Below are 13,368 nucleotides of genomic sequence, written 5' to 3'. Positions count from 1 at the left end.
TTCATTTGTAATATACACATGATGGTTTCCAAGGCATTTGTATGAAAATATCCTCATTATAACAATACAATTGGAGTTCATTTCTAAGCTTCCTCTTCTGCCCAAGGAATTCTATTTACATACACAGTTTAAGAATTAAAGTCAAACAAACTGAAACTGGAAAAAAAAATTGTGAAAGTATATCACCAGCTTTTAAAACAAGTGAAACTTGAGATTATGACACTATAATTGAAAGAAACAACCTAAAATGGAACCACACACACACATACACACACACTTCAAATATATATATTTCAATTATATATTATATATATTTCGATTATATATGTACATATATTTCACTCCTGTGAACAAGAATTACATAAAAATAGCCTTATTTTTTAATAGATGCTGAAACACTTTCACATCAGTTTCTGTTGAAACTTACTAAATCCAAAAACAGCAAAGTTTAATTTATAAATGATCTTAATATTCTATTTCTGTCAAAATATTTTATTAAAGTCACAGGTAACTCTTTCAAAGAAGAAAAAACAAACCTATTCTAGACACAGTATAGAAACCCATCTGCTTAGAGGTGTTGGCTGGATATGACAAATTACATCTGCAAGGCTAGCTGCAAGTGCTCCCTAATGAAACTCAGGATGTTGATTTTGACCCAAACACTCTAATAGATTGGATCTGGCTATAGTAGAGATCTTCTCTCTTTCCATGCAATTTAAATCAGATGACACATTTCAACAAACAGTCCCTTATTTTAACTTTAGAAGTCCATGTTAATTAAGTATATAAAGAGCATTGAATCTATAATGATTACTCTTCTGGTTCATCTTATTAATCATTTCTGTTATGCTTTTCTTTCATTTTATAAAAGTTCTTAATTATCGGGAATTCTTTTTCAAATATTTACTGACCTAAAACTAACTAAGTTTGTTTGTTTATTTATTTATTTGTTTGTTTGTTTGTTTGTTTATTTATTTATTAACTCTTCCATTCTCCATTCAGACACCCAAACGTATTTACTATGGACAGCTTTAAAACGTGATGCGGACTACAAGTATACAGTGAGCTATTCTGTGCCAGGTGCTATGCTAGATGATGGGAACAGAGCAATGAACAAGATAGATAAAGTTTTCTGTCTCTTCACCATAGTGATATAATTAGATGCTGAACAAAAACAATTTTAACGTAGGATAAGGGATGCACAGTGATAAATAGGGTGCAATGAGAATACAGAATTGTGGAATCTGATAAATGAGAGACACTTTGCAGCCTGAAGTATGAGAAGGAAGAAATTAGAAAGGAGGTAGCCATGTTTGTAGTGTGATAAAGCCCTGTGATACAACAGTTCTATGTTAGTCCAAAGAACACAGAAAAGTGTACTAGAGCTGGAGTTGGGCAATAGCATGCAACAGGAGAGTGTCAGGAAGTACTGCTCAGGGGCTGGGCAGGGCCAACTCTTGCTGGTATTGTTAAAATACATTTACCCCAAGACTGATAGTAAGCCATGAAAGGGATATCATTTTCAGACATCAAAAGTAAATTACTCTGCATGGAAAAGAGAAAAGAATATTTAAATTACTTTGATCAGGAGATTAAAAAGGAAAAGAAAAGAGAAAGAGATCTCTTATAGCACAGTTGATAAGTAAGGGTTCAAAAGAACAAAAATATCTAGGAGACTAATTCCCATTTTAAAATTCATTTCATACAAAGTACACCAGTACCACAGCTTACCTATAGGAGAACATCTTCAGCAAACCTACTCTACGTTATGCTTTTATGTGACTCAATTTTTTTTTTTTTTTTTTTTTTGGTACAGGGGATTGAACTCAGGAGTACTTGAACATTGAGCCCCATCCCCAGCCCAAATTTGTATTTTATTTAAAGTCAGGGTCACACTAAGTTGCAGTGAGCTATTGGAATAAAATTCATGTCTGTTTAACTTGTCTCAAAATATTGATTAAGCTTTAAGGCAGCAATAAAAAGGTTCCATTTAATTATTGTTTTCTGGGTACATTCACAATGATAATCTTGATTAATTTTTTAAATAATTAAATTTTGTGATCCATTTTCTACTTATGTCAAACAAATAAACATCATATACCAAAATATTTCCACCCAAATAAAAGATTAGAAATATACAACCTCAGTTACGTAGAAAATTATCCTTTGTGGTCCACTTCATCATGTTTCTAAAATACCGATTTCAAAGAATTACAATTTTAATAGCATTTAGAACTCCAGAATGATTATCCAGCAAAGTCAAAAATAAAGACCTAAATAATTTCTCAGGAGGTATGAAGCAAACAAAAAATAAAAAAAGGAAGGGGTAAAAGTTTAACCATATGATATTCAAAAATACCAGAGTCAAGAGGGGATTGATACTGAAATTTTTAATGAACAAAGTTGTTTTCTATAGTTGAACACAAAAGAGTCATTTTCAAGTCCATTTTTGCTTAAGTACTATAAACTTCATTTCTATTGCTTACAACTACAGAATATTAAGACTTATGTGTACCTAAGTTCCTTCCTTGCTCCCCTGGCTGTCTTATATAATCAACTTTAAAAATTAAAGATTTCCTGTATCAGTTCTTAACTTTCTATTCAGTCCTCAAGCCACCATCATATGACTTGTATTAATATTAGCATTCTAAAAGTACTGCAATAAGAAAAATTAGTGGGGCTGGGATTGTGGCTCAGCGGCAGAGCACTCGCCTAGCACGCGCGGGACCCGGGTTCGATCCTCAGCACCATATAAAAATAAAGCATTGTGTTGTGTCCATCTACACCTAAAAAAATAAATATTTAAAAAAAAAAGAAAGAAAAATTAGTGACCTAAAATTGTCAAGTTCTCTTGATACTTTTTAGTCCTCATCTTACTGAGCATCACTGCCACATTTACAAATGATCCAATCCTTTGTCTTCCTTAAGACTATTGCTTTGTGGGTCCTCCCCTACTTGACCTTTTATTTGTTGTCTCCAACACATATTTCTTTCCTTTTCATCCCATAAATGTTAGTGCTTTTCCTTGTTATGATGTGGTGTCCCTCAAAAGTTCCTATTAACACAAGAATATTCAGAGATAAAATGATTAGATTATCAGAGTTGTTACCTTTGATATCAGTCACTCTCCCTCCCACCCTTCCTCTCCAACCCCATCCCTCTTTCCAGCTAACCCTGTCCTGCCATGAGCTGAGTAGCTTTCCTTTGATGGGTCCTTTTACCATGATTTGCTGCCTCATCTTGGGCCCAGAGCAATGGAATTGGCCATCTATGAACTGAGACCACTGAAACCATTAGCCCCAAATAAACTTTTTCTTCTTCAAGTTGTTCTTGTCAGGTTCTTTTGGTTGCAGCCCACTAACTGCAACTGACTAACTAAAGGCTGACTAACATACCCTTGTTATAAGTGGATCATATTTAATTTGTCACCATGTAAGTGATGTTGCTCTCATCTTTTTTTCATATTTTCCTTGCTATCATTATGTATTTGCAACAAGACCCTCTTTTGAGCTCTGGATCTGCATATGTAGCAACACATCAGATCTATTTACCTAAATGTCCCCCAAGTATTACATAATGTGCACCATTTCACCTTATACACCAAAACTGATGCTCTTCTTTTATTAATAATCATAATATTAACTAAATAACACAGTTATTCAAGCTGAGAAGCCCTGAGATACTCTTCATATTTTCTTCTCCTTCACTACTTATAACTACTCCAGTCACCAAGTTTGAACACTAATCTGCAAACCTCTTAAATATTTCTTTGTTCTGCCCAAATTTATTTCCCAGTTACCACTATACTGTATCTGACACCCATATTGTATTCTAGATAATTTTAATAGCTAGCTGCAATATCTAATTAATTTCCATGACTGCAGTTTTTCTATCTTATCCCACCCTTCCACCTTGTACTTATTATAAAACATTTGCTGAATAACAACAACAAAAAGATGGAGATAAAATAATAGCATCAAAGTAGCAGACTAGAAAAGGGTGGGGGATTTAGACATTTCACATCTGGTCATACACGGATTACTGAAAATATTTACCTATATTCTGAAACCAGGAAAATTACAATGAGGGGGGAAAGCATTAAAAATCAAAAGAAACATGTGAATAAGAAACAGTATACCAGCAGATAAGGCATCAAAATTTTTGTAATGTGGAAAAAGTACATATAAAGAGCAAGTAACTGAGAACATAACACGCAGGCTATAAAGGAACAATGTGCTACATGCCATTAGTCCCTTGACAGGTTCCAATATTCAAAGTATGTTCGAAAGAGTATGCAAGAGATATATTGAAAGCAGGACCACTTGAAAACTAGTAAAAAGGGAATATATACATCCTTTTCCCATCTATGTACAGATATAACAATAAAGAATATATATATATTAAAGGATTATATGCTCAAATTTTTATAAACATCCTTGAAAATGAGGAAAAATAAATTTATGGCCATTCATAACAAGTTAGTATTTATAATTTTTAAGTCCTAAAGAGGATTTGAATATCTTGAGATAATCTCTTTTCCTCAGGGTAGGTTTGGCCAATGAAAATAACCATATAGCTAAAATGTTGTTTTACTTTATGTTTCATTTTTGCTTATACACTCATCCTATATTCTCCTAAGGAGCATGAAAAATAGACTCTCTAAGTGTCTACTTGATTCTAGTCCTATCTATCTGGTATGTGATTTTTTCTTTAATTTCAAAAAAAAAAACTAAGTTGTTATCTAACTTGGTTCTAGAAGAAAAAGAGAATATAATATTTTAAGCTCTAAAGATACAAACTTCTATAGTTCTTAAGCCATTCATAATGTATTTGAAGAACAAGATGAAAATAATTTATCACATGAAAAGGTCAAGGTATAGCCCTTCACACAAAGGAATAATTTGTAGGAATAATGAGGATTTTAAATTTGACTGGTGAAAAGATAAACAATGGTGGGTAGTTCATATCAATCCTTTATAAAATTTATTAGACAAAAGGAGGCAAAATATTCTCATAAGGGCTTCTATTTATAGCAACATAGTAGACACAGTGCCCTAGATGATCTTTTCAGTAAAACACAAAAGTAATGAGTATATAATTTTATTTATATATTGCATACTATGGTTGAAATTTATATAGTTTATTTTACACACTATGTCTCTTGGAAGTTCATTAATGAATCTCCCTAAAAAGGATTTTTAAGGTCAGAGACTGAGGTAAACAAAGTAAATGACTGAGCCACTTCAAGGGTGTTAAATTGAGCATCCATATTCACAATTAACTCCAATTTAAGATAGTCCATTTGTATTTCTGAAACTAATGAAACATAAAGCTAGTGTACAAATAGTTATAATGTTAATGATATCATAAATGAAAAAAGATTGTCCTATTTTTCTGCTTTCTATATGACTACCAGAAATTTTAACTTTGAATAAAGGAAAAATTATAATCAAAACCACAACTCAGCCATAATTTATAAAAGGCTGTAGCTTGAATTTTTATTATGTAAGTGTACAGAAATCTCTAACCAAGAATTTAGTTTCAAGTGATTCTGACCTTGTAATGATTTAACATAGCAAAAGTAAATTCACACATCCACAAAAGGAATCTATCAGGCTTTTCTTCAAAAAGATCCTATAGCAAAATTTCCAGTGAAAATAACCAAGAAAATAAAAATAAAAAAAAACTATAAGGAAAACATAAGTAATACTAGGCACAGCAGGCAAGAGTCAGTAGATCATAACAACTTTTGCTCATGTACTTATGAATAAAATAAAGTTGAAAATAGTCATAAGGAGGTTTTTCTTAAAGAATTAAAATGAAAACCCTATATATCATAGAAAAAATTTAAACTCAATAAATAACGTACTATAAAGTTTCAAAGTAGGAAAACTAATTCATGGTTTTATACTTCAAAACATTATTTATGTTTGAGGAAAAACTGACTGGAAAAGGGCTAGAGATTACCTCACAGCTCGGGCTATTCTTGATCTTGATTCAGGTGCTGGTACCATGTATGGGTTTACGTTATGAAAATTATTGAAAGTATACACTAAGTGCTACACATTTTTCTTTCTGAAATATTAGACTTCTGTAAAAGTTTATACAAAACCCATGTACAACTTTAACAGTAGATGAAATGAGTACAAAGAAAATTAATGAACTTGAGAAAAAGATTAATGAAACTAACCAGTCAGAATGCATCCCAGCAAGTAATGGATGTGTGTGTGTGTGTGTGTGTGTGTGTGTGTAATTGTAGAACTCATAAAAAGACACCAATAGTAAAAATTTAAAACACAAAGACAAATTCTTAACATGGCCAGAAGGAAGGGAGAAACTGGCTTTAAGGAAATGCAAAATGACAGTGGTCACTCAAGGGGCTAATGAAAAGCAAGAGTCAGAACAATAGCATCCATGAGGATGAAAACAACTATGAACAAGAAATACATGAAGAAAAATATCTTTCAAAAAGGAAATCGAAATAAAGAGTCTCAAACAAACAAATTTAAAACTATGCTAACATCAGATCTTATATAAATGGATTCTAAAGGAAGTACCTGTAGCAAAAATTAAAATATCTGAACTAGAAAGAGGAAATGGCTGTGAAAAGAAATGAATACTATGTACCTGGCATAGGGGTCATCAAATAATAGCCTAAGATGAAATCCAATCAACCATCAGATTTTTGTCAAAAAAGTTTTACTGGAACACCATCATGCTGATTCACTGAGGTAATGTTTATAGCTGCTTCTGAACCACAAATTTTGAAAGTTGCAAAAGAAACTAAAAAATGAAAAAATTATTTACCTTATGATTCTTTACTGAAAAAGTTTTCTAACCCCTGAACCAGTTTTATCTCTGTGTGTGTGTATATGTGTGAAACTAAACAACGATATTATGATATAATACTGATAACTTAATTTAACAAATTAAAAATGTATACTAGGGGGCTGGGGTTATGGCTCAGCGGTAGAGCACTCACCTAGCACATGCAAGGCCATGGGTTCAATCCTCAGCACCACATAAAAGTAAATAAACAAAGTGAATATATTGTGTACAAATAAAAAATAAATATTTTAAAAAAGTATACTAATATTTCCAGTATTCCAGTTCCCTTTTTGAAAGGATATTAATTTCCAAAATCAAAAAAGTAATAACAGTGAAGGAATACTTTCAGATAAACCACAAAAAAGTGCAATTAAAATATATTAAAAAGAAAATCAGGGTTGGGGTTGTGGCTCAGTGGAGAGCACTCGCCTAGCATGTGCAAGGCCCTGGGTTTGATTCGCAGCACCACATAAAAACAAATAAATAAAGATATTGCTTCCGACTAAAACATAAATATTTAGAAAAAAAAAAAAAAAAAAAGAAAAGAAAATCAGGGCTGGGATTGTGGCTCAGTAGAAGAGCATTTCCCTAGTGCAGCTGAAGGTACCACATAAAAATAAAGGCATTGTGTCCACCTAACTAAAAAAAAAAAAAGAAAGAAAGAAAATCAGTGAGAAACTAAAAAAACTAAAAAAAAAAAAACACTTAAAAAAATCAGTGAGAAACTAAAATGACAACCCACAGAAAGGGAGAAAATAACTGCAAATTATATACCTCAAAGTGGTCTAGTATCCAGACATAAAAATATATATATATATTACAGCTTTAAAAAGCCAAATAACACAACGTGAAAATGGACAAAATTTGAACAGAAAAAAATACGTCAATAAAACGATATACAAATGACCAATAAGCACATAAAAAGATGATCAAAATCACTAGTCACTAGGAAGATACAAATCAAAACCATGTGATACTACTTCACAGCACTTAGGATGGCTAAAACTAAAGCAACAAAACAGATAATTACAAATGATGACAAAGATATGGACAAATTAGAACCCTAATGTATAATCATAGTGATTGTAAAATGGTGCAGACAAGTTGGTCAACACTGGCAAGTTCTCAAAAGCTTAATCATAAGAGTCACCATATTACCCAACAATTCCCAACTAGAAATATACCTAATTTCTGTAATAAGAATAATTCTATGACATCTGCATTATATTTTAAAAATCTGTTCCATGTCTATTGTTGTATTTTAATAAAACTCCAGGGACAGTTATTTTAATCTTATAAAAGTTGCAGAGTTTGAAAAAAATTAGGGAGCATTCCACAACTCACTTCAAAAGATAAATATAACCTTGATACTCTATACAACAGCTGTTGTAATATAGAATTCCTAAAATCCAAAAGAAAATAGAAAAGAATGAAGTATATCAAAGATATTAGAGAAAGATCCTTCTATCAAGCCAAGGACTATACACAAAGAACTTAAAAAAAAAATAAGTTGTCTTTAACCATTAGAATTCTATGATTTTTTTATGATAATGATATTCACATTGTAAAGGACCAACACTAATATGTAGCAGTAAATCCTTTTTATTTCTTATGAGAAAAATGAATTTTAATGAAAATTTCAGAAAGGAAAGAGAAATTAACAACAAAGTTGGAGTTGATAATTGCACAGGCTGTCTTTCTTCAGTGAGATAGTACCTACAATAATTTGAATGACATCAGGATTCATATATTTACACCTAATAATATGAACAAGGTGTTGACCCATTTAGCACTGTCAAAAATTTGAGCCTTGTTATTAAAATATAGAGTCACATTATTTACTTTGTGACTCGAAACTTTCTAAGGTTCACATTTTGTTTGAAATGAATATGTCAAAGTTCAAAAGGGTATATATTTTCAACATAAAACACTACAATGTAAAAAAAAATCAAGAATGTACTGAGAAAAGAACCATGGTTCCAATCACTGCACAATCATCTACTTTGTAAATAAATGATTAAAGTTATATTATGCTTGATATAAATGTTAATTTCACTACTCATGTATAATATATTCATTCATAACTCAAGTGGCTTTGATTAAGATCAACCCTTATAATTCTTAGTTCAGCAAACACACCAAAAAAAAGAACTTTCTTCAAGTTAAATTTAACAACTATATTATATTGCACAGGTACTTTAATAGACAATTCAATTTTACATATAAATATCTGACTATGACTAAAAGGTATTAATGTCAATAAATGACATCAGTCAAGAAAATCTTTCAACAAGATGCCTGACTTACATATATACTGATGAAGTAAAAGAAACCTAAAAATATCAGTAAAAAAAATATTAATCCTGGGAAGACTTTTTTTTTTTTTACACATACCTTCTTCCAGAATAGGTCGTGGGATAACAAATGGAATTTCCTGAAGAGGTTCCATATATTTGTGACCAGCACTGATAATCTTAATTTGAGGCAAACAGAGGACAAGTGTTCCTGGCATGCTGGTTTGTCCATGGTACCAACTTCTTACAGTTCCAGGAATATCACCAGATACAATTGTACTTGGGGAAGGCAGACTATCATTTGGAATGAAGACACAACAAGACTGAACTTCAAGCTAGAAAAGCAAAGCAGAATGAAAATATTTGTATCAGACCAAACATTCCTTGAAAACCTGATATCGCTATCAGAATAAATAGGCAAAGCAAAAATTAAAATGTGTCCTCCATGTCTCTATGAGTTATATTTTACTCAACAAACACTTGAAAGGCTATTATTTTCATGCTATAAACTTGATCAAAAGCACCCAGTAAATGACATGAAAATAAAACTACCCTTCTACAATTCTTTCCAAGAAACATGATTCAGTTACATAAATGTTCTGGCAAAAAAAGGTGAGAAAATTCTCTTTCTCTTGCAGTTCATTATATTCTGTTAACACCAAACAGATAGGCAAAATTAAAACTATATTTATATAAATTGGGCCCTAACATTTTTACTTTTCTTATAGTTTATTAACTATAAGAAAACATGTTTAAAACATTCAACTAATAGCTCTAGACAATCATTAAAGAACACAGTTATAGGGGCTGGGACTATAGCTCAGTGGTAGAGTGCTTGACTGTGGCTCAGTGGTAGAGTACTCACCTGGCACGTGCAAGGCACTGGGTTCAATCCTCAGCACCACATAAAATAAATAAATAAATATCTTTTTTTTTTTTTTTTAAAAAAGAATACAATTATACCACATATTTTCTATTTTCATATACACAGATTCAAGTATATATATGTATATAAAGTATATCATATTTATCATATAAAGTGGATATATGTCTAAAGAAGACGACTTGAAAATCACTTTCTTGATTAGTTCATTCTTAAATTATTACTTCAATGGTGATTTTATATGAAATTTTTATGCTCCCTTTCCAACCCTCACGAGGCCCTTAAGACTGTACAAGCACAAATCAAAAAATGAGTTTGAGTTCCTAATTCAGAAGCAACAGATTAAAATCTACTAGTCTTAGCTCTTACAAAGCAATAGTTGCTCAAATTTTATTAAATTGCCCCACTAGCCTAGCATATTTTCATTATTTGTTAAGCAAATACAAACTATAACACTGACTTTCTACAAACTATTTGGCATTCAAACGTGATACTTAAATTATGATAAGAAATACTTTTGCTTGATAAATGCTTGGATACTCTAGGAAGTTTCAAAGACACTATTTTATAAAATATAACTAAAGACAGAGTAATATTTCCCTTTCTAAGGGTTAACACACTCCTTAGTGAAAATATAATCACATGTAACAGGTTTAGAATTCCTTGATATGATAAACAATTTTGCAGCCCATAAATAAGCGAACCTATTTGTGCTTATTTCACATATATGGCCAAAGATAAACTAATGAATTCAGTGAAGAAAAAGACACATAAAATTGTACAAATATAAATGCATTGGTTCATATAAGCTCATTATTTTAATTCTAGAATTTTATCTTGCAGCTTTGAAGATATAAATATGTGTATTAAATAGTTGATTTAAGAACACAACATATTTTATTCATTATGATATGTCTGTATTATCTTAGATATAATTATGTTTTCAAATGTTTTAACATACTTCATTAATGTTAAATTGTGTGGTTTAAAATGGCATACAAATTGCATATTTTCTATTAATTCTATTAATTTCTATTGAGAAATCAAAATATTAAGCACAAAATATTCAACAATTCATATAGATACTGATGCTATGTTGAAAATGCTCTGAACAACTAGAGGTCATTGGTTTAATTTGCGATAATTTACAAACATACACATCTGTGTCTGTAGAAACAAATTTTAATTAGCCAAATTTTTCAAAACCATAAAACATTACAAATTCCACTAAATCAAAATTCAATTTTTTCCATCAAATTTAAACAATCTGAACTATATAAATAAAATCAATAGCATGCTGGCATGAGCTAAGCAAAGACTCTAAATGATAAACATTCTAAATACAATATATGTTGTCAGGATTCCTTTTATGATAAGAATCAAAACACAGACATAATCCAAATTGTTCAAAATTATTATAAAGTTACATCTATGATATATACTGAAGTTATCATATAAATCTTTTTACACTTTTAAAATAACTGTTAAACTGTATGTCTAAATAGTAGTTTTAATGTAAAATCTTGAGTGATTTATAGTACTGAATATAAATCTGCAGCAGTAAATTTTACATTAATGTAAGGATCTGACAATCCAAGGGAAAGAAAATGAAGTAATCTGCCAGTAAGAAGTCCTCAAGCCGGGGGTCAGATCATGTTCATGGAAACCATCTGGTTGGGACCCTCTGAGCCACACCAAACACAAATGATCTTTTAAAAAAATATCCTATTCATTAATGCATCACAGCTGCACTGAGTGTTACTTCATTTTTCCATGGCAACATCCTTTCTGTTTCAAGGATCTTGTTTCAGTTTTGGTAGCAACGTGCTCTTTTGCCAATATTGAACACATTCATGTGTTAAAGTGAAGGGATTATTACAAATTTTTGAAGTAAAATCACCTCTATTTTGATTCCTATTAGGTCAAGGGCTACATATCTGAAGTATCACATACTGAGGATAAAGTAATAAAGTAAAAACTATTTGGTATTTTTACTTTACTAAAAGTACTTGACTTAAAGTTTAAAGTTTATGTACCAGTTGAAAAGACCTATGTCATTGTGTTTCTCCTCCACCCTATATGTGAAGTTTGGAAACCAGCTTTTTCTTTTTTCCCCCCATGATTTATGTACTCTATAATTGGGTTACAAACCAGTTTTAAAAAGCAGAGGATAAGTTTCAATTACAAATTTGTAATTTCAAATTACAAAAAGTTTTCTTTTTCTTACTTTTCTTTTTTCTTTCTTTCTTTTTTCTGGTACTTTGAATTGAACCTAGGGTCTCATGAATGCTGAGCACTCTACCACTGAGAAACAATGTGAACCAGTAATCAGAAAATCTTAATTAGTCACTGGCCATCATGAAAAAATACTTCATTTGTAAATGTTGCTTATGCTGTATCATACTTCCACCCTTGTAAATAACATTACTGTTTTCTATTCCCAAATAAGATGTTGCTTTTTATCTAAAATGTGAAATTTTAGTGGCAATTATATTTTGCAAAATTTCTAGAGAATAAGATATTGTCTACATAAATGTATTTCACTTAAAGGAATAATTTCAAATGAGAAAAATAAACATCAGAGTTTGTAGTTCATTCATATTTTTCTTTGAATAAAAGATTTTTTAAATATCTACCATGAACTAGAGTGAAAGTCAGGTAAACAGAAACAAAAGACACATTGCAGTTCTCAAAGAGATTAAAATAAGAGTTTTCAGTATTAATTTCCTTACAAAATTTTTCATTAGAAAGTAAGCTCTAGGTAGTCAAATTACTAGTCTATTTTGTTCTCTCTAAAGTATTAGTAATTGTTCAGGTACCTAGCCTGTACTAAATATTCAAAAAATAATTGTTAAATAAGTGAACATGATTATTACAATCATCATATATTAAAATAATTGCGTCATGCATGTTGTTCATAATTTCATTCTATAGAAGCAAGGTCTAATAAGGTAGTTAATAACACTGACTTGTCAGTCAGATGTGTTCAAAAACTCCAGATGCAGAACCTTTCACAAATCTCTATGACTTCCATTTCCTCATCTATAATTTTAGGATATCATGGCATTGCTATAAATATTTAATGTGATAAATATCACCTAAACATTTTCAAAGTAAATATAGTCAATAAACAAACACTAAGCACCTATTATTTGTCATATCCAATATCCTGTCCTTCATGGATTTACAAAAGATGTTAGAAGTGCATTTAAAAATGCTGTTGATGGGCTGGGGTTATGGCTCAGTGGCAAAGCTCTTGACTAGCACATGTGAGGCACTGGGTTCAATCCTCAGCATCACATAAAAACAAACAAACAAACAAATAAATAAAGGTATTGTGTCCATCTACTACTAAACATACTT

At 30.9% G+C, this 13,368-nt stretch overlaps 1 protein-coding gene across 4 annotated transcripts in view; it reads right to left on the bottom strand.

Moving 5' to 3' along the window:
• The window catches only part of Vps13b (vacuolar protein sorting 13 homolog B), a 736,334-nt gene that overhangs the window by 372,508 nt on the left and 350,458 nt on the right, over positions 1-13,368 (bottom strand). For all 4 annotated transcript variants that reach the window (XM_076835849.2, XM_076835851.2, XM_076835850.2 and 1 more), the window contains exon 23: positions 9,223-9,457. In XM_076835849.2, the coding sequence (XP_076691964.2) occupies positions 9,223-9,457 (235 nt within the window). The remainder of the gene's footprint in view (positions 1-9,222; positions 9,458-13,368) is intronic.

Source organism: Callospermophilus lateralis, chromosome 16, assembly GCF_048772815.1.
Source record: "Callospermophilus lateralis isolate mCalLat2 chromosome 16, mCalLat2.hap1, whole genome shotgun sequence".
Lineage (NCBI taxonomy): Eukaryota > Metazoa > Chordata > Mammalia > Rodentia > Sciuridae > Callospermophilus > Callospermophilus lateralis.
This window is presented reverse-complemented; position numbering and strand designations above follow the sequence as displayed.